The 27,659-nt window shown below is 41.9% G+C and overlaps 1 protein-coding gene across 10 annotated transcripts in view; it reads right to left on the reverse strand.

Moving 5' to 3' along the window:
- The window catches only part of SMOC1 (SPARC related modular calcium binding 1), a 140,775-nt gene that overhangs the window by 88,816 nt on the left and 24,300 nt on the right, over positions 1-27,659 (reverse strand). For all 10 annotated transcript variants that reach the window (XM_072865468.1, XM_072865467.1, XM_072865458.1 and 7 more), the window contains exon 2: positions 7,073-7,244. In XM_072865468.1, coding sequence (XP_072721569.1) covers positions 7,073-7,244 — 172 coding nt within the window. The remainder of the gene's footprint in view (positions 1-7,072; positions 7,245-27,659) is intronic.

Below are 27,659 nucleotides of genomic sequence, written 5' to 3' on the forward strand. Positions count from 1 at the left end.
TTCCACCTTTATGTGGTTCAGATAAGGTAGATATACCATTGCCTGTGCTTTCCTGAAACCCAGCTTCTACCTCTAGTCCCAGTGCTTACAGCCAGGTGTGCATTATACTTTCTCATATCAGTTACTCACTTTGCTGCCAGGAAAAAATGTTGCTCTGCAAGCAGAGCTTGAAGCAGCCAAGATCTCAGCCCTGCATTTATTTCACTTGATGGCAGCATGTAGCATGACCTTAATCCCTTCCAGGTCCAGCTCACTGAGTGTAGACCCAGATAAGCCTAACACTGATGACTGATGGGTCAGAAAGGAGAGTTCTACCCTGCAGAGAGACAGATTGACTCAGCGTTTACATTTAAAAACATGATGTCTAACAGTACTGCTGTTCCATCTAGAAAGAGAACAACAGCAAACATGTTTCCATGGGACTAACACAGGAACTAGCACCTTCTTCCTTTTCCCCATGAATCTGCTGACAAAGATTTTCAGTGCAGAAACTGTAAAATCTGATCAGAATCTTTCAACAGCACCATAGAGAGTGATCAAGGTTGAATCCCCATTCTACCAGGCATGGAAATCACATTGGTTAACAAAAAAATTCCACTGGATCCCTGAAGATCCTGTATTCCGCTTCACAGATCACATGAACTTCAACAACAGAATCACTAATGTCAGCACCAAATTAGAAAGCCAGTCTGGGTTCTCAGATCAACTGAATTCACATTGCATGGCAATAGAAGCGATTTCCATCTAACCATATCTAGATGCAGAAACCAATGACAATGCTGTAAATAGTTTTGGTAAAGACCTAGACCAAAGCTTTCAAGCTGAGTACTTCATTTACACAACTGATGACTCAAGAGACTAAGTTTCCAGTTTGCCAACACAGTTGCATTTTAAACATATCACATTACTCCCCAAGAAGGATTTCACAAGTTTTCTGAAACTAGGGAAGTCAAACCCTTCTCTTTGGAAAAAGTCATTATTCATAGCAACAGTATTCAGCACACATGCCTGTAGCTCAGGCACTGGGTTAGAAACCAAGAGTTGCCTATATCAACTCTGCCACTGACCCACTGAGTGACTACAAGTCTGCCACCTCACCTCCCTACAACCTTGTGTCCCTTCTGATCCTATGTCACTCATCTTTAGACTGTAATTTGTTTGTGGGGTGTTTGCACAATACTCTTAGCACATGGAGCTTTGATCTCAGGTGGACCTATTATTAGCTTGTATAAAGAGCAAGATTGTTACTCACAGAATGAATATACTTTATTGAATAAAATTTACACTGAATTTAGAGGAGCAGTATTTTTTTTCCTAATTGGCCATGATATAGCCTCTAAGTTGGCATTTCCTTTTTCCCCCCTCCTGCTTGCCAAAGTGACCAGATGATCAGACCTTGTTTGCACACCTCCACTGGAGGACAGTCCTGCCAACAGTACTGACCCTTCCAACACTTTCTTTCAGCTGAAAAGGAAGCACTGGCAATGCTGTTAAGTGGAACACCTATCACCTGCACATCTCCTGTTCAAGCTTAAGAGTCTAATCTTGCTTGGCATGACATAGGACATTATTACAAAACCAGGTGGTGTGGCGGCACCTTCTGTTTTATAGCTAGCTGTCTGACTAAAAACACCTTCAAGTTCTGCTTCACAGGAAACAACTAAGTAGCAAAAAAATCAGCATAGATTATGCAGATCTGCACATATAAGGAAAGAAAAAAGTTGCAAATTTCTCATGTGACAATCAAAGCAACAGATTCACAAACAAAAGTGTGTTTTCTAGTCTCTCTATCTGAGGATAGAGAACTACAGACAAGCATACCTGGTTCCTCTCCTGAACATAAAACAGAAGCATAAAGCTTTTCCACATAGCATCTGCTTTAGTGCTCGCACACTCAAAACTACATGACTGGAACTGGGTGCTTCACCACATAGCTGGTAGGAACAAACATTTTGTGGCATCCCCTGTAGTACAAATACATTAGGAGCCCAGGCAGAAGGGATACTAACTCAGACCTTTGCCCAATTTGTTTAATGAGCAGACAAACATGCACACAATCAAGCCCTTACTATAAGGAGAAGATAATATAAACATGTTACTGCTAAGGTGACTATGTCCCTCCTAGCAATTTTAACTGGCCTTTATAAATTGAACTCTCTACTACCACCCAGTAGACCATGCTGCGTAGCACATGGTCCCACCACTACACCACAGCATTTAACAGCTCATCGTTGTTGCAGCATCCTCTTTTGAAATGCAACCCTTGGCTCAAGTGATACCTCTTCACAAATTGCTGCTGAAGTGCAGAGAAGACAGACAATTTTTCTCCTGTTCATGAACACTTGGCCCTGATTACTTCTCCCATCCTCCCTCATTGATTTCCAAAGGTCATGCCAGTCCTTTAACAGCCTTGACTTGGAACAACCACCTATATACCATGCTGGCTGGAGAGGTGTGTGCATGCCACTATCTTTTTGTCTGTCATTTCACAGTTCAGTTCCAGTAAAAACAGTGCCTTTAATATCAACATTTACCAGTTTGTTTTTAAAAGAACTGTGAATCCTTCTCTTCCTCACTCCACAGGCTGGTATTTTTATAATGTTTGCATCAACATGTGATTTCAGTAGGATGACTTCACCTTACATTTTCTAATTAACAAAGCAAAAATAGCAAAATATTACATAAGTACCAAGTGTTAAAGAGTAGCTGCCAAATAGCTCAACCCCAAATAAGATGCATTATAAATTTTACTAAAGCCTGATGTTACAATGTAGATTCATATACTCTATTCTGTATTTTGATTGTTTACCTGAGTATTTCAGCACTTTTTCTTCCCCCTTCTTAAAAGTGTTCTCTGGAGTATCAAATGCCAAGCTTATAAAACAGAACGGCATTAATGCATTCCAGTTTCATGGTCCAGACATACTAAATGGGACTTTCTCCCCTCCCTTACATAAGGTGAAAAACCAAAACAAGATGACTTTTTAAAATACATAGCTGTTTAATAATTTGACTTTAAATATCTTCAAAATTAGGACAGATTTACTGCAGCTCAGAAAGCTGCCTTTTAAAGAAAATTCATTCTCAAGTTGGTAGCTGGCAACTAAGAGATTGTGAGCTACAAGTGACATTTTTGACATCTGTGGCCTACTCTGCAGAATGCAGGTGCACATAATTTTGGATTTTGCAATGAAGTTGGCTAGTTACCATGGTTGATCTTATCCATGAACAGTTTATTCAAATGAGACCACCGTGTCCCTCATAATATACACAGTGCACTCCTGAATAGGCCTAAAGAATTCCAGCATCCTCTCTTCCACAGGCAGAGGCAGTTTTGACACCACACAACATCATGGTATAAAGACCCAAGCTATCCTAATAATACAAAGTAAAACATCTCCAGACATCCACACAACACTAGCAGCAAATCTATACAATGCAACCACAAAAATCTAGCTATTTAATTTTAATTCTACTTTGTTTTTATCAAAAGCTCAAAGGACAAAAATTGATCCAAGCAGCTTTTGAACTATTTCTAGTTCCATTAGGTAACTGTCTCACATACAGGCCAGGTCCCCATCAGGCATGAAGCAGTCCAGCTACACTGAAGTCAGCAGATTTATACCCATTTACTCCGGCCAATGATCTGTGTCTTTGCATAAAAGAGGCAAAAGTGGAACCTGAGCAAACTACAAAAACATGCCCGTCTGTCCCCACAGGGTGTCAATCATTCTCCACTCTATTTTCCACTTCATTTCTGACAAGTCCTATACCTGCAATCTCCAACTTTTCTCTTCATGCTCATGTGCTTTGCTCTTTCTCTGATACCCACATACCATTTCTACTCTAGAGTTCCCTAATTTATTTGGAGCATACCTAAAAGCATGCCTAAATTTGCAGAGTGATTGAAAGCATCATTCCAGATTTTCTTAACTAACTGCTGCCAAGGAGGGACCCACTTTATTCTCCCTTGACTAAGAATAAGAACGTTCAAAGACAAAACACATGGATCTAGCAAGGTGGACTTAAAAAGTGATTTCAAAATATTATCTCCTGTCCAACAAGAACAGTAGGTAGAGGAGAAAGATTACCTTCAAACAACCTATCACTAGTCAGAAGGAGACCTTCCTTTCCAGCACATTACCCAAAAGTTGTGTTCATCCAGGTGTCCCAGAAGATGGGCTGAAGACCCCTGTTACAATTCCCACCAGTAACTTACAGATAGGTTCGTTCTATATAGTGACTTGTGATCTAAGAACAAGCTCTATACCAGCAGACTTTCAAAACCAACCATTATAAATCTAAAGGGAAGTTCTTAGAACACTCCCACCCCTTTTTTTCTTTTTTTAATAAAATAGGCCAAACAAGTTCCTAGAAACCAACCAGTTAACATAGAACTTAAATGTGTTTTAAGCCACAGATATCCAATATACCCTAACAATCACTCCATAATCTTGACAGCTTGCCAAGACTCATTTAACAAGTATTTGTCCTTCATCCCTGCAAAGTTTTGAGGCAGAACTCTTATTTGACATCAGATCTTAAGATGCCTGCTGACAAAAGATCCAGGTAGGAGTCCTTGGCTGTGTATTTTACACACAGCTATGCCATCTGGAACTATTCTCTGGAATCTCATCAATGAGGCTCCATTTGTCATGGATGCCGTAGCTTGATCATTTTAAGCTACCCCTGACTTTTAACCCTTTGTGATGTGTGAGTGAGAGTTCGGTGGGAGTTCAGATAATTTAGCGCTGAAGGAATTTCATTGAAAAGCACGTGAGGAAGCTAGCAAGGAGCGAGAGCTGAATAAGAGTTACAGTTCCCAAAGGGCTGGCAAGATTTCATCTTTAAAGGTCCTTAGCTTCTTGAGAGAAAGCAGAACGCTAAGCTGAATCAAAAAGGTTCTGTTCTCACTATGGAAACCATCCTGCTTGCCTTGGCACAAGCACAGTTCAAGTTATCGACATATGAAATTGGAAACCTATGGTAATCTGGGGTGCAGAACTATGCCTTGCTGTCCACAATATCCTTCCTCTTTTCCTTATTTTAGTTACCTATTCACCCCCAGAAGGAAGCACAAGTTAAAATTTCATAAGGATAATTTCTTGGATACAGCATCTATCACAACTGCATGTGACTGGGCTCGATGGCCCATGGGATCCCTTACAGTTCTATGGGAGTTCCCCTGTAGAGCATCTCTGTCATACAGAAGGAATGAAGGCTGTTCAGGGTAAACCTGGTGCCCTACTGCAGAAGTAGAAGGTGCTCTAACAACTGCTGGTGGTACCTTCCTTTGTGCGAGTACAAGATACAGACCTCGTCAACCGCCTGTAGTTAGGCACACGTCTCCCAACTGTCTGTATGTGCCAAGAGGTCATATTCCTAATGCAGCCAGAAAAAAAAAAATACCTTTCAATAGCAGCACACATGGAAATTACCAGCAAGGTTAAATTTGAATGTCATAGTTAAAAGAATATTCCTACTTCCCAGGGATTCATGGGAGTGTTAGTGGGTTAAAAGCAAGACTTGCAGTTGTCAAACACTCCCAGGTTATCAGGTACAGTATAGTACCACAGGGTAAGAGGAAAAAGGAAAGGAGAACGCGAGTAGTTTCAGCTAAACATTTCAGTTGTGTCAGAGAGCAAAAAGGAAGTATACTTTACCTGTGCTTAAGACAAAAAAGTGTTTAGTTACTTCTTTGGGACTCTTTGTAATCACAATACACAGTAGTCTGTGTAGTTTGGCAATCAACATTTTCTCCACTTCCAGAAACAGACACTTTTGCATATGGATGTACCACATTTCAGATCCCATGTTTTAAGTGACTGAACAGTGCCAGTTTCCATGCCAATATCAGCCACAGAGTTGCTTATCTAAGCCACTCTGCTCAAGCGATAAAAGCAAAAGCAGGACTCCCACCCTACTGGTTCTTATTGTGATACTCAAAAATGCATCACTTGCAAGAACAGTCCAACCGCCTCTTGGGCCCTGAGAAGAAAGCTTCTGGGTTTCTAGTACTCAGAAAGCAGCATGATTCAAAGGCCTTTTTCTATGCTATGGGAGAAGCTGCCATAAAGCAACCCAGCAGTGGTGAGAGAAAAAAAAAAAGAGAAAACACACATACAAGTAAGCTTTTTTCTAGTGAGAAACTGTTTAAACGAGAGCAATATTTGAGGTCGTGCTCATAATTCACCTAAACTATAAAGCTTGTCAATACATTGAAAAGGGATTTATGTTTTAGAACAAGTAATTCTGACAAAGATACATTTTTATAATAGTAAAAAAACCTTCATAAACAAAAGTCAGGCTTAAACATATGCCTATTTATCCTTGCACAGGGATTTTAATGAGTTTCTCCCATCACTTTAACCAATTGCTAAAAACATCTGTGCCATCTGCCCTCTGAGTCAATTATGCTCTCAGAAAATGCACTCAACTTGATTTTTCACTTCACTGCAGAAGCAAACCATTTGTGTGACAAGACACCAATATTCCTTTAAAAAGTTGCAACTTCATCTTTAGACTATGCTGAAGAGCAGCTGTATTGAAAGAGAAGCAATATTCTCACCTTTAAGTAGATGTGTAACAGCGAACAGGCAAAAGAGAGGCCATGTAAAGCCTTGCATGCATTCTGTCTTTATTAGTTCAGCACAGAAAGGCTGTTTACGTCTGAAAAGGGGCTAGACATCTAATGTGCACTGCATGTTCTTCCCCACTCCACATTCCTGTCACTCAAAAGGTATCTCAATTCCTCACCAGCACAGGTAGCAAGGAAGATCTCTTCTTTCAGGATTTGATTTTGCATTTCCATGGGGCCAGGTCCTTCTGCTCTGCAGACACGTATTTCGGCCCTTTTTCAGTGATGTCTCTGGCTCCTTTGCCTTCTTTCATTGATAATTCAGTTGATTCTGACTCCTGCCACCTAAACGCAGACTCAGATACCCATGCTCACATGAATGCACAATTTCAATCAGATTACTCACAGAGCATGGTACTAAAGGGTCTAAGAATCCAGTTTCTTTTGAGGTAGGACTCCCATTCCTCCCCTCAAAGGCATTTGAAATCCACCTACCTTTGCACCGGCCACGATGTGTCACGCTCAGACTTGACTCCCGGCATTTGGCTCTCTGGTAGTCGCACATTGACTCGTATGTTCTGCCGTCAGAGGCACAGAGGGGTTTGGACTGGGACCTGGAGCAATGCAGGTTACACTGAGGGTCTCTGTCACGGTCACTTATTAAAAACTGAAGGAAGCGAAAAAAGGAGGGAAGGAGAAAAACAAAATGTTGGTTTTGTTTGGTTTCCCAAAACAGCACAGTGTATTTTGTTTTTACAACAATAGCAATATGGTCTATAATGCAGCTTAAGCTGCCTACCAAAGCTGACTTTGGCTGAAGGGAACTTAAAATGAAACACGTACATCTTAAAAAAAATTAACAGTCTTTGCCATTCCATCTTCTTTAATAGAAAGGAAACATTACTCACTCTGCCTCACCTCTGAAAACATGAGATGTGCAAAGCCAAACACAACCCACATGGGAAGGGCAATACTGAGTCACAACAGCCCAGCTTGCCCAGCGCCCTGCCACAAATGGTATCTGGTACTAGACAATTTTAGTCAGAGGTGCAAGAAACTTATCACCGAGGATAGAGGAACCCAAACAACCTATCAAGATTGGCCTTGGTAGTTGAACCATGGACATGGCCAGCTTTGTATCACCAGTTACTTGGTTTTTAAAGCATTACTTAGGTTATCTGTGAATACCACCTGCAACAGCATACCTGCACACTCCCAAAGCCACATTTTGTTCCTTTCCAATGACATCCTGTCTAGCTGGCAATTGCATTCCATGCATCCCACAGTCTAATTGCACACTATGTGAAAAGCTATTTCCTTTCAGAAATTTGAATTTGTCATCTTTCTGAATACCTCTTCTTCCCAAGCATTCAGTTCAGACACAGCCTGTTTTGTATAAACGTGGCACTCCTTTCTTGTCAGTCTCTCCATGCGAACAACCCCAGTGTCCCAATTCCTCGCCCAGAAGACTTCATCCATACCATGATCACTGCTGTTTCCCTTCTCTGAAGACAGCTTGGCTTCTGCCTTATCTTTTGGAGATGGGAAAACCCACAGTGCACATGAATGAATCCCCATTTTCTGTCCAATTCTTCCCTGCAAATCCCACATCTGGCAGTAGTTTACTGTCGTACCCTCAGCTGTACTCTGAGCTGCCTATAGGGATACCCAGGTCTCTTTCCCAAGTTCATACTGTCTTCCTGAGGACCCCAACTGCCAGTCCTCTCCATAACCATTGGAAGAGTTTCACCAAGACGCGATAGTAACAGCCCTTTTCACTTCCCATGCTTCCCCGCTTAGTGGTTAGTCAGTCAGACCTTTAACTATTACCCAAACCCAACCACCTGCTCACAGGAAGATTTCAGGGGACTCTTGAAACAAGTCCCATGAGGATTAAGCAAAGAAAAGGGAAGTTAAACCTGTCTTGCACTTCCCCTTCCCAAGCTCCCATCTCTTAAGCCTCTCAAGCCTGGGGGGACCAGGGTTGCTCTCTAATACACTAATATCCCAGCTCGCTGTCAAAGCAGTTATGAGCTCAGCAGTTCGGAGCTGGCTGGCAAGCAGGCACTGACTGACACCCTGCCTGCATGCACAAAGCCACGGCTCTCCAAGTGTGTTGATAGCTGGATGCCTTACAGGGAAGTGTGAGTCATTGCCATAATCACCTTGGTGTTACAGTTGCCTACAAAGCTGTCTGCTCTATGCTTTGAGGTTAAAGCTGTTGAAAAAACATTGCCTGAAGCCTAGTTTGGGTTGGTTCTTAACCACTCCAAGAACATGCATCTCTGAAATTTGTTTTTTTGACATTTAAAAATAAATTCTTCCCTCCCCTTTCTCTCCCCAATTAAGTGAGATGAAAAACAATTGAGGAGTTGCATATTTTCATATAAAAACATATTAGCTCTGTACTGCTGGATCTTTTGAAGACTCATGCATTACTAAAAACCCTATTTAAACATGACAGCTGGGAAAAGTAAGCAAGGTCTGCACTTGTTTTAATTTGGGTGGGGCAAAGTTTTTTTTTTAAATCTCATCTGTCAGAGACTTGCCAAAATTTGTAACAGCACAGTTTTTAAAATGTTTTTGTTCCTTTTCTGCAACACTTTCTATAACCTGGCAACACCTGTTCCAAATGGGAAATTAGAAAATTTAAACCTGAAGGCAATTTTAAATGGTTTATAGAGACCTGGACTAGACTATAAAAACACTGTAAAGCTAGACCAGATTTTTGCCCAGTTCTTGTCAGAGGTTGGACTATCACAAGTTAGCTTGGAATTGCTCTGGCTACAGTAATGTCTTTCTGTAGCCCCCAAGGTGCAAAGATCACCAGTGACTGTAAACATACAGCAAAAAGCAGCAGACTGAAGATGCTGAAGCTTCCTCCCAGCATGTCAGGAGACCCTGAAAGACTCACAAGGCTTTCCAGCTGTCTGTATAAACACACTTTAAAAGCAGGGCTGCCTGATAGCACAGTATGGTGCACATACAGTGCAGTTAAACACAGAAGCCATTCTGGTTTAGAAGGAATGCATGCATCTGCCATTTATCACAACTTTGAGGGCTTGAGCTACTGGCATTAAACTTTTTGCAAATTCCTTGTGTCAGAAGCAGAGTTCCACAGATCAGAGTTATCCAGAGGTGCACTGAAAAAGCTAGAATACTGGTTCCCAGCATCAAACCATATTACGAACTTATTGAAAACTCAGCTTGTATCATGAAAACTCACCTAAGCCTTCTGCAGCCTGTACCAAAATACTTAGTATAGAGGGGCCTTGAGGGCCAGGAACACCCCTCCTTCCAGAAAGGGTATCTCTGAAAAATAGAAAGTCCTTCTCAGGGCTGACAAAGGAGTTAAACCTAAGGCTATGGAACAGCTTCCCTCCAGTGCCTCCTCACAGAGGGATGGAGAAGAACAGCTTGGCACTGATTAATTATGAGGGCCTGAGGAAACATGCAGAGCACCCCAATGCAGTCTATGAAGTTCTTGCCTACCCAAATTAAGCCAAGAACCACGTTATAAAAAAATATCAAAGCCTTTTTAGCATTTGTAATTTGGACTACAGTAAGGAGCCCACACAGCATGTTAGGTGCTTTCCAGACACTGAAGATGCCACACCTGCCTTGCCAAAAAAGTTTATGGTTTACGTAATTGCACAAGATGGTGCTTGTTTTGTTCTGCTAGATTATAATTGTAAAAGTCTGCATTAATTTCCAGAAGGATCCAGGATCATGCCTGTCTGATCAGGGTTGTTCTCATGTGATCAGACAGCACTGCCAGAAAGGCTGGATCTCCTGGAGATATTACTGAAGAGCTTTAAAAACTCCCCCTTACAGTAGGACACGGGCTCCACTGTAGCTCAGAGCCCTTGTCTTTCCTCAGCAGCCCTGCCTGCTTTCAGACAGTAAAATGGTGATTTTGTCCCATTTCTAGCTGGTAAGCATTCATGCTACAGAGGTGATCATCAACACAGACCATGCAGAGACATTTAACATACTAGCTATTTTGAGTGCCCATCCTCTCCTGCATAGAAAGTTTTCTTTCTAGCATTTTGCCTGTCTGAGAGCACAACTGCCCTCCTTTGTAAGCAGCCTCAGCCACTTGAAGAAAAACACTGGATGAACACTGAAATACGTGTCTGCCCATGGGGAGAGCACTTGAATCTATCATTTTAACAGCTACAACTATGATTCGGAAGTTACTCATTCCCAGTTCTTTATTCCCACTTCAAGCAAGCAGGCACCCCTTTTCCAAGGAGCATAGCCCTGCTCCAAAAGAGCACCTTGGTCACTGCAGGAGATACTGCTGAGCCAGGCAGAGGACTGCGAGCAACGTGCACCAGGTGCCCTGACACCTGGCTACCAACCCTCCAAAGACACAGCCAAGACAGTGGTTGTGAGAGACATGATTCTCTGGTCCCTTCAGGGGAAGGGTAGCAAGATAAAGTATTCTGCCTTTAACACCAAATGTCCTATCATGGCCCTTGAAGCTCAAATCAAAGCTTGATGTCCTAACAGCTTTAAGACACCCACACAAACAGGCTTTGCAAACAACAGAATCACCACTCACAGCACAGTGCTTGGTGCTGTACACACAGACACACAACATGAACAGATCTGGACTCAGGGAAAAAGTAACCATGCAAACTTGTGCAGCACCAGCAGGTTTCCAAGCTTTATCTAGGAAGAAGAGGGAAATAATTATCTTAGCTCTGACATTTCTCAAAGCCTCTTCTTGATATCCATGTTACCATTTGTTTCAGAACAGACTACATCCAAAACAAATGGGACTGGAGATGGTGTCACTGGCTTATCAGTTCTTTTCTCCCCTCCCTTTTCCTCCATGAGGAGAACTACTAAAAGCAGAACTAAAAAAAAATACAAAAACCCCCACAAAAAGCCCACACACAACCTCCCCCCCAACACACACAAAACCCCACAAAAACCCCCCACAAAATCTAGCAGGAACAATCTGTTTTCTAGGGAAATGTTAAAATTGACCAGATTGTAAATGGGATCCCTTGAATGTAGATGCAATACTAAAATAAGCATAAGTAACACTAGTATTAGACAACCATATTTGTGTTTTTGTAGCATTTGCTTACATTAAGGGAGCCTGTGCAGCTCCTACACCAGTCAGTTTGAGTCCCTGTCCTAAAGAGCTTCCAGTTCAATGCAGCTCTCAGAGCATCTTTTATGTCAAATGTTGTATCTGTATAAGGACATAAACCTCCTCCTTTAGCAAATACATTTACACAGGTGCTTACAGAAACCACTTCCCAAACTACTTTCTGCTTCTTCAGACTTGAAAAGAAAAAGGAAAGATAAGAGGTCAGAATGAAGTTAACTTTGCCAACAAAGCATATCTGTTCTTTTTCTCCACACCTCAACACCACCACTGACAAACAACAAACACTGATTAAAGGGTTTTTAATGCCTGTGAAGGAAAGCAGACTCCCTGCAGCTGCACAGCAGCTGGGAACACTTGTGTTATTTAGCAGAGAAAGGTCTGACCCCACAAGTGAAAATGAGCTTGGTGGTCACTCATTCTATTCACCATCTGGGTACATTATAAGCACAAACAGAACAGCACAGCCCTTTGTGATGGAGGTAACAAGAAATGGCCAAGGCACCGCAGTACCAGACTAACATGCTTTAGCAAGGCTTCAGGGGAAAGAGGGAGCAAGGAACACAAGTGACTTGAACATGAGAAAGTGGACGTCTATTAAGGAACAAGTCTACAAGACAAGAGTCCGCTACAGATCAAAACAGAGGTGCCTCTGCTGTCTAGCGGCTTCGCTTCCCATTAGTATTGCAGGCTGCGGCCTAACAAAACTGAGTAGAGGATCGGGAAACCAGCACATGCAGTGCCATAATCCTGTTTTGGCAGACTTCAAGTCTGAAGACCCTTAGAACATAACTTTGGAAAACGTGATCAATCTAGGTATGTTCCTATGGCACAGATCACCACCCATTTGTCTAAGCACTCAGACTGGCCGGTCTTAAGTACAAATGAGCGAGTCCTGCCCCGGGAGAATTCCCCAGGAAAACCATACCATTTTATACATTAGAGGAGACTATAAACTTCTGGACATTTTTGTTGCTGTTGGAAAGCATCATTTCACATTTCCTAGTTTTAACCTCACAGATTTATGCCTTGGTTTCAGGCTCCAAACTGGTACAGCCAGCCATACTGGAGGCAGAGCTGGAGCCAAGTCCCAGTTTTAATCACAGCTAGACTCTCAGACCCATGGCAGGTTGCCTACAGGGCGCAAGGACTTCAACCTCAACCATGGGTTTGGGACCTCAGCCAAGTTTCCTGCCATGGAACCAGAAGCCTAGCAGGCCTCAAAGGTGTCAAAGAACCTGCTCTAAGCCAGAGACCCAAAATGTTTGGCTTCTAGAAATACAAAGGGAAAATTTGAAAGCCTTAAACTCTGGCAAAGATGGGACTGTCAGGGCTTGCAGTCTTCCATGTGCACAAAGATGTCAACCAGCCAGAACCACCACAAGTCCCAACAGCTGGCCAGGGTGTCCAGCCTCTGTCCTGAAAGTGCCCATGCAGCCTCAGAACCTATCTAGTGAAAAAAGGCTTTCGAAGGGAGCTTCCTGGGAAGTCTGTCATGTGTTTTGGGGCAGGGGGAGGAAGAGATTGATTTATTTTAATATTCCCTTTTTGGAAATGTCCACAAGTTTGTATTTCACTCACATCTGGATTACTTTGGTTTAAGAATACGTTTTTAAACCAAAGTTTCTTGAAGTCCTGCGCCTTAACAAGTTCCAGTCCTTGTGTGGGTGTTTTCTAGCATCCTACTGTTTTATACCGAGACTTAAGACTTTCCCAACAAGTTTTAGAAGGGCACAACACTTTCCCCAGACAAGAGGGACTTATGAGAAGTATATTGTAATACTTCTATTCCTTGAGTCATCCCACCTGCAAAGTGAAGAGTCTAGCCTAAGTTAAAGCACCACTTACGTTTCAACCCCAGTCCCCCAGCTGTGCAAACAAGAATGGGTTCAAAGCACACAGCCTGTGCTTGAGGATGGGGAAGGCTGGGCAAACATATGGGATCACACCACAAAGCAGGCAAACTCTAGATGTATTTGTATGAGTTGAATTCAAGTCAGTTTTCTGCCCTTACAGGCTAGAAACCTTGTTTTTCTACAGCGTTTTTCTCCCTTCCCCCCACCATCCTCCCTCAATCTTGTTTTGTGTAAGCCACTACAATGAAGGAGAGCGCTTAAGTATTGTGCTTCATCTGATGGATGACTTCTAGCTAGGAAATAATACTTCGGTTTTCTTCACAAACTGATCCCCAAACATGATGCAGCAGCTGTGCTCTCCTTTTAGAAGATGAGGTACTAGATCCAAAGAAGTTGCCTAACAGCATATTTGAAGAGCCCAGCTACGACAAATGGTTCAGGAGAAACCCTTAGAATGTGATCTCATCCCCAGAGAAGCTCTACTGGGTTTTTTGTTGTGTTTTTGTTTTTAACAGAAAAAGAGAAAGCCATTGCAGTCAGGGAATGAACTTTTAAAATTATATCTCTTTTTTGCTTTTGAGGTGCAAGTTTATGCAAGGGCTTAACCGCAGTTGACTTGTGGGAAGGAAAATGCCAGAGACATCAAGGACAAGAAGTTCATTTCAGATTTTAAGTTTATCCTTTTTTCCACAGAATTTTTATCCACATGCCTGTATCACCTTTATAAAAGGTGACTTTGAGTTTATAAACATCACGTTTGTTTAAGCATCTCATAAGTTGTACCACAGATCAGTATACTGATCAACTGAACAAAGGAGGAAACCAAGACTCTAAAATACAAAATAGAAATTTCAGCTCAAGTCTCACATTTCTAACACATGACTTCTAAACCTTTCTAGTAAGTTTGGCAATATTAAGTTAGAGACTGATTTAATTCCTTTGAAATAACATTACTTCAGCTTCTGTCAAAGGTCACTTTCCTACTCAGATTAGTCTTGCAGCCAAGATGACATGTAAGCCTAGAACAAACCTGAGATTAAATATAATTTGTCAAACACATTGACAAGAGAAGGCATGTTTAACTTGGACTATTTCTTCTCTTTAGCTTTGCTACTATGCATGTTGAACCAAAGAGAAAATCCAGACGTTTGCATAATCAGGCAATGAACCTCTTGTCCCAAAGAAAGTGACGGCAAAACTTCCATTGACATAAAAAGGTGGAATCTTGTCTTTAGTAAATGATATTAATAACCTGATCCAGTCTTTCTGGTTTAGGGAGTCCTCTGCTTATTCAGCATAACTCAAATTCAAAACATCCTTCTATGCCAAGTTAGTCTCTTGAGTAACCATATCCCCGACTTTAGTTTGTCATAATGATAGTTGAGGCTGTTATTCTCCCCTAGCAAATTAGCAGGATTACAACTTTGTGCTGTCACTAGAAGGTGAGAAGTCAACTATTCCATTGTAATGGGATAGGTTTTCCTCAAAAGAGGCTCTCAGGAAAGCAGAAGGGTTGAAGTAATGTCAGGTGTATACTTTAACACAGGACAGTATCTCAAGCAAGATTTCTGGGAAGAGTGATCCCTATCCTTACACAAATGCTATCATGTTGAATGCTTTAAACCACTGCATGCATTCTTCATGATCTGGAGCAAACCCTCTTGCCCCTGATTCTCTTGAATCATGGAGGAGATCGAAGTACATCTTTCTTACCCTCTACTGTATAAACCACTAAAAGTCAGTTCCAGGATTTGTAGAGTTCTGTGCACTCACTTGGGAAGTTTAGCCACATACAGAAAGTGGCTATGAAAGAATACTTTCTTGAGCCTATTTTCCCCCTTGTACTTACCTTTAGTAGGACTGGCTATGCAGTCAGACTAGGAAAGCTTCTTCCCCATTTACAAGAGCTTAGAGTACTGCAGACAGAATGGGCAAGCTGTAGGGCCATGAGTTCTGAGCTCTTGAAGTGTTAGAAAATGGAAGTTTACCTAATTAGATCCACCTGTGTAATCCACAGTAATCTTCCCCTCCACCTATATTTAGTTCCTTCCTAATAATTCCACTAGAACCCTTCTGGGCCCTCCTTGAATTTGTCTCAAAATTTCTACTAATGCAAGTTTGCCAACATTACAGTAATACCTTTCACTATGCTGTAATGAACAGCATAACACTTCTTCCTTGTTTCAAAGGGCAGAAGAGTCTTGATATCAAATAAGCTTCTCACATGAGTCTTTGCTATGTAATGCAGGGATACACATTAACTGCAAGCATGTCTGATTACAAGCAAGTTTTGCTGAAGCATTCTTAAATGAATAATCTATTTGATGAAGTACAAATTCTCCATTGAATTTCTGTAGGTAGACTGATAGCTATTAAAGGTCTTCCCTTTAAATCCAAAGCCCTTAAAATTTGGTTTCATCACCTGACATCAACTCATCCAGACCCTCTATCCTTAAGCACCTTCTCAGGCTGTCTTCCTCTCAGGAACTCTATGTACTTTGCCCTTTCCACAGTGTTATTGCTGAAGAGCAGGGCACCTACTTTAAGTGGAGTCTCCAAGTCAGTTGATAAGCTTTCTAAACAACCCAAACTGGCAAGATAAAAACCACATTCTCTCCTCCCATCACTCATTCTCCCCAATAAGACAAAACCTTCTGTACATGCCAGAGACCTCCCCCTGCAAAAAGTTGATATCAAGTCTTACCAAAGACAGCTTTGAAATCCCCTTAACCATGTCTCCTAGGTGAGTACCATCAATTCCCCTTAGCATGCACACAAGGCATATTACATAGCACAGACAGCAAAACAGATACAACTGAGCTTACATCAAGCCAGATACTCTTTCCCCACTGTCTAGTCTACACCACAGCAAATGTCTCACTTCAGTCACAGCCATATGTATTGGACATATTGTAAACAAGGCAGGTGTATGAAGAGGACTACCATCTCGAACTGCTCTACTCTGCTAGGAGATCATCACATGCGGAGACGTCATGATTAAACACAGTTCACAAACACAGTTTGGCAGTCATATCTTGAAGTTGAGCTCCAATGGAAATACAACTGTACAAAGGCACTTCTTAGACCACAAATGTTTTGTTCTTGTAGATCTTCCAGGATGGAAAATACCACCCATTAAAACTCCATAGCTCTACAAGTTTCAGTCCTTCTTAAATCAATTCTTCTAAAATGCTGAAAGAGGCATTCAAATTGAAGCTGGCATCCAGCCTTCATTATGGTTGTTGTTACCTCTGCCAAAAGCGGAACCAAGAAGTAGATATTAGAAATAGCTGAGCTCATTAGTTCAAAACCCAGCAAGGGCTGGCTGCCCATCAGTAGAGGTATACTAACTGAATGCCAAGACTGAAATTCCATCACACAGGAGGGATATTAAAAAAGGAGGTACTGCGAACATTAAAGGGTTCACTTTTCTTAACTATATTCTTACCCCTACATGACCCAAAGACAATGATTAACCAAAGATAACTCTCAGGGGAAGATGGCTGCATCAGGGGCTTCTCCCCACTTCATTTAACTCTACATGTACTATCATCAATGCTTCAGTGTCAAAGCTTCTGAAGCACTATTACTACTTCTGTCTGGGTACATAACTATCTTGACATGTCTCCTTCTATAGGCCTACCTTGCCATCTCCAGAGCGATGTTTAGAGTTGGGTTCTGGCCCCATCAACTATACAGAGTAATAAAGGAGGTTGCCCTTATTTACTCTATTACTCTTCTAAAGTGTCAAAGACAGTGAAACTGAAGAAAAAAGGCAGGCATTTCACCTTGCTCATACATAATATCATGTTCCCATATTAAATACAGTGTAGCTCATGTTGCAAATATTGTGAAAGCAGCAGCTCTCTCACATTTATGGCTAACATTATTCCAGCACTCTTAAAAAGAAAGGGGTTTTTCCTAATATCATAGAGGTTGCGTTATCCCTGGACTTTCAGCCTATGGATTAAGCAGCAACAATAAAGACACATTCTCATTAGCAGAGATATTAACTGTTCAGTTAATAGCTATGAGGTACTCTTCGCTCCCCCTACAAAACACTGCAGTAGTGATGTCCACCTACCAATACATACAGGCATTTGACATTAAGATCATGTATGTCTGATCTGCAGACAGGTAGTTTCAGAGACTCAACTTTATACAAGTCAAATGGTAACATTTAAAGACACCATTTAGAAATCTTAAACTCTTGCTTTAGCAGACCAGCAGAGACTCTTCAGAATAGCCCGCCAGTAGGGTGCTTTTGTCATCCTAAGGATCCCAGGCTTTGCTTCTTAACACTCACTGCTTCAAGTGCCAAACCCACCTTGGTGGATTCTACAGTGACCCAAACAGACACATTAAGTCTAAGGCAAGGTTTAAATTCAAAACAAAAAAATAGTCCTGCTAACCAAGGAAAGAAATATGCTAGCCAGGAATTTAGAGCAAGAGGGAAAGAATCAGGAAAGGATGTATGAAACAGAACGGAAACTCCTGTCAAAAGTCAGAAAAAAAACCTTTTCCCCTTAACTCCCTAAGGGAAAGAGTCATTGTTTCATTACTTTGTTCTGCAGTTGTTTGTATTGTATTTTACAACAGTGTTTACAATAACTCTCATCTTTCTACTTACATTTAAACCAAATGCTTCCCTCAGTTTTGTAGGGGTAACCACCCGCAGAGTTTAGCCCTTTGTACAAATCAAGTGCTGGGCAATGCTTCCTCAGGCTGTCAGGCAGTCAAAGCTTTGTGGGACAGCACAGGCAGTAGCAGAGAAGCTTTCTCCACTACTAAAGTCTTTCTGGATCACAAATGGAAGAGCCTGCTGTGCACAGAAGGCTCAGGATATGAACTTCAGTTCTGCTGGTATGAAACTAACTCTTTGCTCCCTGCTCTCACCTCAAAAAAAGTCACTCAATGTGACTATCTAAATATATGATAAAAACCTTTCCGTAACAGACAAGATGCACGTACTGGTTGCTTCAGGAGTTGGAAGAGCTACAGAGAGACAGTTCTAAGACAAAATGCTCGTGCGAGAGGCAAGAATGAGGAATCCTTGCTAGCTGCACCATAGTTAGCTTTAATGCCATCATCTGCAGTCAGCGATAGACAGCATTCAGAAAAGTGTTACTGTATACACTGAAGAGTAAATACATTTTCCAGTTTCTGCAGATAAGATTCCTTTACAGTAGTTACTTGTGTCTTTCTTCAGAGTTGCAGCAGTAACCTAGCTGCTGATTGCTGAACTTGAAAGGAAAAAAGAAAAAAAAAACAGGTCAAGCATTACTATGGCACTGACATTTACCGCAGAGTCAAGCTAGGCAACGCCAAACTAGCAAGTTGTTAGTGTGCAAGGTTTTCTAGCCTATTCAAGTAGAGTTCACACGCCTTCCAATAGCTTGGGAGTAAGATGTTGCATTTTATCACTACTGCTGAACTACCCAGCAATATTACTATTACACTAGCATGAAAATCTGTTTACACAGGTCAGGAGTATTTTCCATACTGAAGTGACAGACGTGGTTTGTATGATGTTCCCAGCAGAACCCCTCCCGCTTGAGATCTACAAGGAATCATAGAACAGAATCATAGAATCATTTAGTTCGGAAAAGACCTTTAAGATCATCGAGTCCAACCATTAACCTAACACTACCAAGTCCACCACTAAACCATGTCCCTAAGCACCACATCTACACATCTTCTAAATACCTCCAGGGATGGTGACTCCACCGCTTCCCTGGGCAGCCTGTTCCAATGCTTGACAACCCTTTCAGTGAAGAAGTTTTTCCTAATATCCAATCTAAACCTCCCCTGGCACAACCTCAGGCTGTTTCCCCTTGCCCTATCACTTGTTACTTGGGGAAAGAGACCAACACCCACCTCCTTTCAGGTGGCTGTAGAGAGCAATAAGGTCTCCCCTCAGCCTCCTGTTCTCCAGACTAAACAACCCCAGTTCCCTCAGCTGCTCTTCACAGGACTTGTTCTCTAGACCCATCACCAGCTTTGTTGCCCTTCTCTGGACACGCTCCAGCACCTCAATGTCTTTCTTGTAGTGAGGGGGAACATCACTAAGCTGTCAGGGTTGCTGCTATGCAGTCTGCAGTTTTTGATATGTAGAAGGGGAAGCAAGGACAGGGGTGTCTTCAAAAGAAGAAACATTTACAGGTATCTTGATGCTGCCCCAGGTTGTTGGTATGAGTTTCCCCAGCAAGCTACAAAATTCCTTTTCCATCAAAGCACATCCCTTCCCCCCCACCATGTTATACACACACTTAATCCCCACACCCAAGCAGAAAGATGTTAGTGACTGATCTTCATACAGGCTGTTCACTCTCTCAGGTTGACAGCTTTTTCACAACATTTTGTACTATAGAACTGTTTATTTTAGTGTGTTTACTTTCAACTTGCAGAAAGGGTGATTCCAGCTACACTGAACTATTTTTCACACTTTCGGTGAGGAGCTGCAGAATACTCATGCTCATTCCTTGTTGCTAAAGGCAGACATGCTTTCCTTATTTTCTGTGGAAATAAGTTTTAGAGCATTTCTACAGTTCTACAGTATTTCACCCTAAACACAAGTGAAGTTAACTTTCATTGTCACCAAGATCCTTGCAGTTAAAAGCCATCCAAGCCAGTGGGGTATCTTCATACATGAGCCATTTGGTCCAGGTCTGACAGCTTTCCATACAAGCAGCCACCTCTAGTCCAAATTCACACAGCATGCCCCAGGTTAACTTTCCTCCAATTGCACTCACTGGGGTTCTAGAAGTGCTCAGCTAACTTTGTGCTGCAATTCATATGTGTCTCTAGCAGACAAAAAACATTAAAGTCTAGCAAAAAACCTAACATACATATTGGTCTATTTTTACTATCTGCCTCCCTGAAGGGAGCAGGGTATCAGTCTTAATATAAGCAAATATGAGACCTTTGCACAGTAAGTCTTTGACACAGATAATTGGCAAGATTATTGCAGTCTCTCATCTTCCTTTTCAGGGCATGTTATTGAGAAAGCTGTGGCAAAACAGCTGTGGCTTTATCTGGATTCCTCAGATTTTCTGGATCTCTTTCTGTCTGGTCTAAGACCTGGCCTCAGTACAAACACATACTCAGGCTCACTGGTCAGACTTTGAGTGGACAAAGACCAAACGGACATTTTTAGTTGACAGACTTAAAGCAGGCTGTGATACCAGCTTCCACATACAGTTTTTTGTGACTGCTTCAGACTGTGAAGAGTAAGTAGTACTCATACCATCAACACATCTGGAAGAGTACAGGGAGCTTCTGCATGGGGTTAAGCAGTTTTCTTTCTTCATACCTTCTATAGCCTAAGAGGCTGCTGGGCCTGATCTCATCTTTGCTTTTCTGACCTCAATGACTGAGGTTCCTCTTCTCATTGGAGGATGTTGCCCACCTTTCCAGCAGCCTGGACAATGGCCTGTAAGAAGATGAGCCCAGGAAAAAGTGGCACCAGTAGGAAGGATCAGAAAAAGCAAGACTTGCTTTATCACTGAATAGCACAACTGAAGGGTAGGGTGCTTACTGTTCATGTGATACTATACTGCTTAAGGGGCAAGCTAATGCATTGGCAGGGAGCAAGGGAGATGAATTATCAGTAATCACTTCTCTCATCCACCTGCAGCCACCCATGTAGGAATTACAGCATGCATTTCTCATCCAAACAAGAAGACACTAGCAAATCACACTCCCTCACCCTGCTTGAGTGTAAGCCTCAGGAGAGCTGTAGTCACTATAGCTATAAAGTGCTGCAGACTCCAGTTGAGGTTTGTATAAAAATAGGTAGATAGATAGCAACAATGAAGGCCTAGACTGTGGTGGTTGGCACCCACCCCCCAAAAAAGCAGCTCAGTGCTATCTAAATATTAGCAAGACTAGTGACAGCAGAATCCAGGGCAACCAGCCCTTAGTGGGCTTCTGGTTGAGGAGCCTGTTCTGAAGCAAAAGACCCTTCTCCTCTCCCCTCTCCTGAGCTCAACAACCTCTTCAAGCTGAAAAGTTATCCCAGGCACTAGCTGTCCTAACAAACATTGAGAAGTCCTAGTTTCACCTAAAAAAACCATCTTGACACACTGAATCACATATCATCCCACTTCTTATGAGCTTTTTGGTCCACACCAGGAGGCAAGAAATAATTGGAGGGGGAATCAAGTTTAAAAAAATCCAGGGAAATTCAGCCTTACAAAAAGGAATGGAAGAGTTAGAAAAAAATTGATTTTATGTTGTTTGATAGGACTCCAGGCAGATACTAAGTCAGTTTAAGTCAACTGTGACCCAAGAGGAAATATCTGTTTTGATTTAAGAAATTGGACTGTCAGTCACGTTAAAACTGGTTTTGTAGGTGCATGAGAAATGGCTGTGTACCTGGCCTAGCTGTAAGATTTCATGGACCTTTGAAAATTGAAGATGAGGCCACCGGTAGAGATACCAGCCTAATTCTGTCTGAATCGGCTTGCTTATCCTTGTCAATACTGATTTTGCCATGACTGTCTGCTCCACAAGTTTCTCCAGTCAAGTCTCCTTGTAACCAGACACTCACAGTTTCTCACTCTTACTTGCTCACTCTTTGTCTTTGCTCCTTTTTAATTCCAATCCTCTTAAGATTCAGAGAGGTCCTACACATTTAATCAGCTCTCTTCCAGTACCTACTTGGAAAATACAGAAACCTTTGAGAAAACATTAAAGCCAAGAAGAGTCATCTCTGCTCCTCCCAGCTGAAGTTTGCCAGGTCTTGCACACAGAAAGACCATTCCTATAATTGACTTTGAAAGACTCTTTTCCTTTAGCAATTATATTAACATCTTACATATACAAATATTGTTACCAGCTCATGCACCAGGCATCTTCTTCCCAGGTTTACTGACATGCCAGGCTGCTGGTTCATCCCCATGCCTCATCATTGTTCCAGTTCCTCCCCTCCCATTCTCAGCTTGTCCAGCTTCCTAGACCTTTTCTCTCTTCCCAGTACCAGTTACAAACCCATACAACTTCATTAGCCAATTTCTCACTTAGAATTCAAGGAGAAAAAGGAAGTTATTAACCAGACCCTCAAAAACCCTAATTATACTCTGTAATCCAGCTCCATCACTGGATACTATTTCAATGCCCAGTCCTCTGTTATTGGTTACAGCTCAAGTATCAGCATATTCCTTTGTTTTCACAGGACTTTTGACTCCACACTAGAGAGAAATAAGTCAGTTCAATGTTGCCCCGTTTTTGATCCATCAAGCCAGATGACAAATTTTAAATCTTGAAAGCAGATATTATTCCTATTAGTTTTCAGTGACAGAGCAACATAAGTATAGCCTAGTTTCCTGTTGTTAACCAGCCCCTGAATATCACATAATTGTTGGCCACAGGCCATCAAAGCAGTAGCTCAGTTTCTTGCAAAGATCTTTTAGAAGCACCACACTACAGTTACACTTGGATATCAAGACAGTGCCGAGAAAGCATTAGCATTACCTAAAATAAAAGCAGGTGGAAAAAAGCAAGAAAAAAATGCAAACTCAAATTATCCTTAAGAAAATACAAACCATCTGAAAACAATACTAAGTTGTCCTGCAGAGAATCCATCTCTGGATTCGGCTACCTTCCCCCCTGGGTACCCAGAGCTTGCTAAGAGCACAGGTATGTTAGGGCTCACACAGGACTATGACTCATTGCAATTCCCAAGTCTGGCTGTGAAGTCTGTGCCAAGGAGCTTCCTTCTTCCCTCTCCCCCCACACTGGAATTTCCTCATTTTTAAGTGGAGCCCAACACAAACTTCTTAGAAAAGTTTGCAGGGTAATTTAGTCATCATTAATCCCTAGGTAAAAGGGAGGGAAAGTTTCAGTAGGTAAAAGCAGAGCCAGATTTTGAACACCTGTGAGCAAGGTTTAAGGGAAGGAAGGTCTGCAGTTTGCACGCAAAGAGATTGACAGCACTATTTGGCTCCAATACACAAATTTATATCCCTTGCTTATTTCATCATTCTCCATGTTCATACCCAGAAGTGGATTCTGTTAAAGAGTATGAGGACTGCCTCGGAGCAGAGACCTTCAGCTGAGCACTGTTCCTAAAATGGAGTCACTTAAAGTCCTCTAAATCAGAATGAACCCCAGGTTTGCAATCAACAAAAGGACTACTACTATGTGGTAACTTAATGAGAAAGCCTTGAAGCAGGACCTGCATATATCCTTGAGTACAGAAAAAAGTTTCTGAAGAAGTGCCAAAATAGAAGTATGGATCCTTAAAGACCCATTACTGAATGAATTACTAAAGAGCAGGAAACAAAGTTGGAGTGTCTAGTCTCCCCAAATCACAGGTTGCCATGCGCTAACAACACTTGCCCCAACCATTTTTATTCAAGTCAGTTCTGTGAACTGGCAAGCTCTGAAGGTGTGTAATGCTTCAGGTGGCTACGTACTTACAAAAAGGCCTCAGCTTGAACTGATCAAGCCAAGGAACAGAAACACAGCTTCCTCACAGAAACTCAGTATAATGTGAATTTAGAGATGAGATTTTTGTTAGAAGATGGTTGTCTTACTGTTGCCTTCCCAGGAAAATTCAAGGACCTGAAAATTCTGTGAAATGATGGCAGCTCTGATTTTAATATTTCTATGCAGAAAGGAGCTCTTGTCCAGTACTTAGGTCAACTCAAAGAGGCAGAAATAGCATACTTTCTCCAGAACCGCACCCTGCAAGGAAGAGGATGTAAAAGACTCCTTTTTAGCTCAAAACCAGGAGATTGCTTTTATAGGAGAATGTATAAATCAATAGCTAGCCTTTACAACATTTTACAGACTAGACCATATTGTTCCACAGATAGCAATTAACCCAAATTCATTGGTCAAATTCATTAGGTACATAGTAAGTACACAGAAAAAACCCACCAAGTCAATCTTACTAGTTAATCCTATTTTTCTTCATCTTTTTTCTACTTAAGCAGAAGTAGTCTTTAACAGCAGAAGCAGCCCATGCCAAACATTACTTTCAGATAAAATTCTTCCCACATGGTACTAAATAGTTCAGGCAGAAAGATATCATTACTGGTTTGCAGTAGCTCTACTCCTGCTGGTGGTGCTACACAATAGACTCACAACTAGATGATACTGGAACTGCTTATCTTCATCTCAGTACTTGTTAGCCAGGACTCCCCAAAAAAGGGAGTCAACATCCATAGCAACAGATATCCAAAGGCAATTGTACCAGGATGGATTAATGCAGGCAATGCATAGCTAGGGATCTGACAGGTTCACTCTAGCTAGCTTGTTGACTTCTATTTATCACCTTATCCCTGGGCATCTCACTCCATTTTCTACTTATTCCCCCAGCATAACTGTATTTTCTGATAAAGTTTGCTACTTTTAGGTTTACACCAGTCATACTTCTCCCCATAAGCACCAAGAATAAGAGATTCCCCCACCCCTTTGATCAGGAGCAGCCCACCAAAAGCACCAGTACCAGTCTTGAACACACTGCTTTTCCCATTCACACAGTCTAGTTTCACTAACTGGAATACAGGATGCAAAAGCCACAAGCAATCTGTCCCAACACAAATATATACCATACTTGCACTGCAGAAGTATCACTAAAGGTCTGTTTCAAGACACCTAATAAGCAATTGATCATAAGCTCCTACAACAACTTTCTTCACAGATGTTCTGACTACTGAGCCACATATTTGTCTTACCCTTAAGCAATGTCCACATATGCAAAGGATGTTTATCCAAATACAGAAGTTAAGAAAACAGTAGGTAGTTGCATGGAAAGCAATTCCCATAAGTAGTCATACAGCAACAAGTAAACTTAACAAGGGAATCAGTTCGAGGTTTTTCTAACAGCTTGCTTGTGGGACGACTTACTCTTATGGTCATCATTAGCAGAACCATTCACTGACCTCTAGACTTCCTCCCCACACACTAAACTGTCTGCACTGGGTTCAAGTGCTGGGAGAATATCTGTGTCCTAACCACAGGGAACTAGGATTCTCAAGTCCACTGACCTCTTCAGCTTACCAAGCTTAAGTTCTCCTTGTCAAGAAGAGCAGAGCAGTGTTGCCTGAGAAAGGTAAGTTATTTAGCCTTAATTAAGTGATATTGGTAATAAATCAGGAAGACTAGAGAAATCCTGTAGCTTTCGACTGTCTTAAGAACTGTTTTACATGGCGATAACATATGGCACCAGCTTGGTACTCTAGCCTTAGGGGCTAAGCATATCAGCAAGGAGCTTCAACTCAGCATTTAAGGAAAAAGCATGATACCTGCAAAGAAAACTTGCAGCAAAAACAAACCGAGCATCAGAAAAGATAGTGACAGAGCAGTAAGATAAGGACAGCAAGCAGAATGGCAAAGGAAAGGGTCAAATGAAAGCCCAGTACAGAAGTCATAGAATATTTAACTGTGAAGATCTTTGAGGACTGTATGAAGTTTTCAAAACAATGTTCATCACAAAGGTTGTTTTAATTACTCTCATCTCTAGCCAACCCAAATATGGTTTATCAGGAATGATCTCTATCTGCTTGAGTCCTTCAGTCCAAATCTCTTGTCCACAATCTTCTGTAAGATTTATCTCCTTGCACTTTACAATAAAGAGGAAACAATGCCAAGAATAGTGTTTTCCCTTCTGAGATGTTTTAGAAGCAGTGAGGACAACACATCTAGTGCCAAGGCAGCTCACAGATAGGATCCCTCTTCTACCTCTTACCTCCCTCCCCCTACATAAGAACTCTTACATGGCAAGCATGTGCTTCTGCAGCAAACCAATACAGCAATTAGCATGAATTCTGTTTCAGACACTTAATGCCTATAAATAAGCAGCCCAAAATAACTGAGGATTACAGAAAACAGCGAGAGACTACTGCCATCTCAGGCATTCTTAAATAACTTCTCAGGACTCTTCAGCTGGTAGCCTACAGGCTGCATTCAGCCCCCAAGACAGCCAAGTAATCTCTTGCCACTCAGCAAGCCTACTCTTTGCACCGGGGCTCTGGGGTACAGGAGCATAGCGTTAAGGGGAAGGGCAAGTTCTACCATATTAGCCTGTCCCTTGAGTAATCAGCACCTCTGAGTGAAAAAGCATTGCTGTATACTGATGCAATGGAAACAGTGTTCCCAATAACAGCTCCAGTACCCCAGAAGCAAAGGGGAGGGACACATCTACACTTCCATCCCAAAGCATTGCTATTTCAGAGGCTGCAAACCAGCCTCAAGGCACCAGAGTGGGACTGCCTGCAGGCAATCAAAGCCTTATGCACCAGACATGCTCCCATTCTCATTCTCCCCACCCTCAAGCTCTTCTCCATTTCCTAATGGCCAGTGGCTTCACTAGATACTACTCCCCCAGTTCTCTCCCAGACACTAGCCTTCACCCCCCTGCCATATGTTTCCAACCTGTCCAGTCCAAAATCCTCTTTGCTCCCTGAATTACAGGCAAAGGAGCATGCTTACTTACATCAGCATCTTTATCAAGTTCCTTAAATGCCAAACTCACCTTTCTCCCTAAATGAAATGGGCCTGACACCCCTCTACTCTCCCCACCCTTTACTCAGATTCATTAGAAAGCATGAGATAAGCACTTGCCACATGAGTGACAAGGAAAACTGTTTGGAGGAACAGTTTTTCCTATTGAGCACATTCCTGCTCTTAAATTTAAGTGAGGACATACCAGACCCTCTAGTATATCTTATTTCAAGTTTTCCCAGATTGCAGGAATGATATTGGAAGAGTTTCTTCTCTGCAGTTCCCAAACCAATACAGACACAAAAGCACCCCAGACATTCTTCGCTCGTTTGAGCTTTAAGGCAAGGATTCTCTAGGTGCTGTGCAGCACATGAACAAGAATAATTTGGGGTCCTGTTTAAGAACAAGAATGGCCAGGATCCCATCAAATGCAACAGGATATATACTTGGCTGCCTCTTATGAAATCAAGACGACTTAAAAAGACCAGTTTAAAACATCACCTGTTCTCTTGGCAGGGCCTGAAAACATCCCTCATTAACTAGAAATTGCATTAGACATTGCCAAACAGCTGTTTAATGGGGTATAAGCATGCTGTGCAGCTTCAGAGGTTTTGCACTTCTAAGACTTCTTTTATCTGGACTACAGCAT

The sequence above is a fragment of the Ciconia boyciana genome, chromosome 6 (assembly GCF_034638445.1).
Source record: "Ciconia boyciana chromosome 6, ASM3463844v1, whole genome shotgun sequence".
Lineage (NCBI taxonomy): Eukaryota > Metazoa > Chordata > Aves > Ciconiiformes > Ciconiidae > Ciconia > Ciconia boyciana.